This window comes from Acyrthosiphon pisum, unplaced genomic scaffold, assembly GCF_005508785.2.
Source record: "Acyrthosiphon pisum isolate AL4f unplaced genomic scaffold, pea_aphid_22Mar2018_4r6ur Scaffold_11453;HRSCAF=12072, whole genome shotgun sequence".
Lineage (NCBI taxonomy): Eukaryota > Metazoa > Arthropoda > Insecta > Hemiptera > Aphididae > Acyrthosiphon > Acyrthosiphon pisum.
This window is the reverse complement of record NW_021759837.1, coordinates 1-1,448: the sequence shown is the minus strand read 5'-3', so window position 1 is coordinate 1,448 and position 1,448 is coordinate 1. Positions and strand designations below refer to the sequence as shown.

General features: G+C 28.1%; 1 protein-coding gene across 1 annotated transcript; it reads right to left on the bottom strand.

The window, feature by feature from the left end:
* Window positions 1–687: 687 nt before the first annotated feature.
* LOC103311640 (TRPL translocation defect protein 14-like) lies at window positions 688–1,401 on the bottom strand (the record flags this gene model as incomplete). Its single annotated transcript, XM_008191319.1, has 3 exons — window positions 688–862; window positions 967–1,174; window positions 1,247–1,401. Coding segments are annotated over 3 exons (538 nt in total), but the record flags the coding sequence as incomplete, so codon positions are not given.
* Between the last annotated feature and the right edge of the window lie 47 nt (window positions 1,402–1,448).

Here is a 1,448-nt window from a genome sequence, read left to right as displayed (position 1 = left end):
ACGTAATTTTTTGTGTTTTTGATATATTAAATAACAATTTAATTTATATGTATAATATGAATGATTACATTATAAGGTTTACCTTAAAAATAATAAATAAATAATTTACTACCTATAGTAGTAATTTAATACAATGTAGGTAGGTTTTTTTTCGGTTGCAAAAAAATAAAAGGAATTATTTCAATAATAATGAAAAAAAAAGCAGTAGCAAATTAATACAAATAATAATCAATGCATTGATACATGTAAGCATGATTAGTTTGTGTTAAAGATTTTATACCTAGATTAGTTACTTAAAAATCTATTAATATAAAATTGTTGTCGGCAATTTTGTTTACTATTTAACAAAACATAAAAAAATGAATATTATATAATGAAAAACACCTAGAAAAAAATTGGCAGATACTATATTTAATTATTAAAAATGTAAAAACCAAGTCACTATTTTCTTTGTTTTAAATTTGTATGAATGTAACTAACTTGGTTGGTTTTATGATCACCTACATTCAGGTATTCATCATCTGGTCCTAAAAACAATACATAGAAAGCTAGATCAACTTCCTCTGTCTTAAAAAAATTTATTAATGGCCTAATTTTAAATAGACAAAGGTACCCACTACCCACAATAATTGAATTGTAGGTACTCCTAAAAAATCATTTGGAAAGTGAAAATTACCTTTCAAGTACTCATTGACAAAAATTGTTTGACTTATCCCAATCTTCAACAAGTGACAAATTGAACATTGAATACTCTGCGTTACCAGTAACCTCAGCTTCAATGTCTAGGAATTTTGGCAAACGATCAAGAAGCTCTTGGCCCTCAAGAATGGAATATGTCTCAAGTAATATTAATCCTTCACACCTAAATTCAGATATAAAACATTAATTCAATATTAATTATGCAGAAAACAGTATAGGATATACAGTGGAAATACAAAGTAGTTTTTAAAATCGTTATTATCATACCTTTTATGACAAGGTTTACAATAAATGTCCAACTGATAATACTGATTGCAGTGTATAAAGCATCGCCTTTTTTTATAAATTGGATAGTGGTTTTCATCTTTAAGTGGCAACATATTTAAATAGGTCTTATGACTGAGCTGCCTTTTCACTTCTATTACTTGACCTTGGACTTTAGGCTTACGAATCGTATGTGTATAATTCCAATGCCCTATAAACAAGTAAAAATGAAGTCACAGGCCGTATTTAACATGTATCGTGTAATTATAGACAAATAATGAACCTTTTTGTCCTCGTTTTCGTAAGCGAGCTTGCATATTGTTTGAATATGTTTTCAAATATTTGTGTACAACCTCAAAATCTTGAAATGGAGGGAACAACTCATCATTAGGCAGATACTTCACTAACCATTTACGTTTTTTCGAGTTTGGTGCTAATCTATCGACAGTATCTATGCCCAAATTCTGACAACGGTCTATAAATAT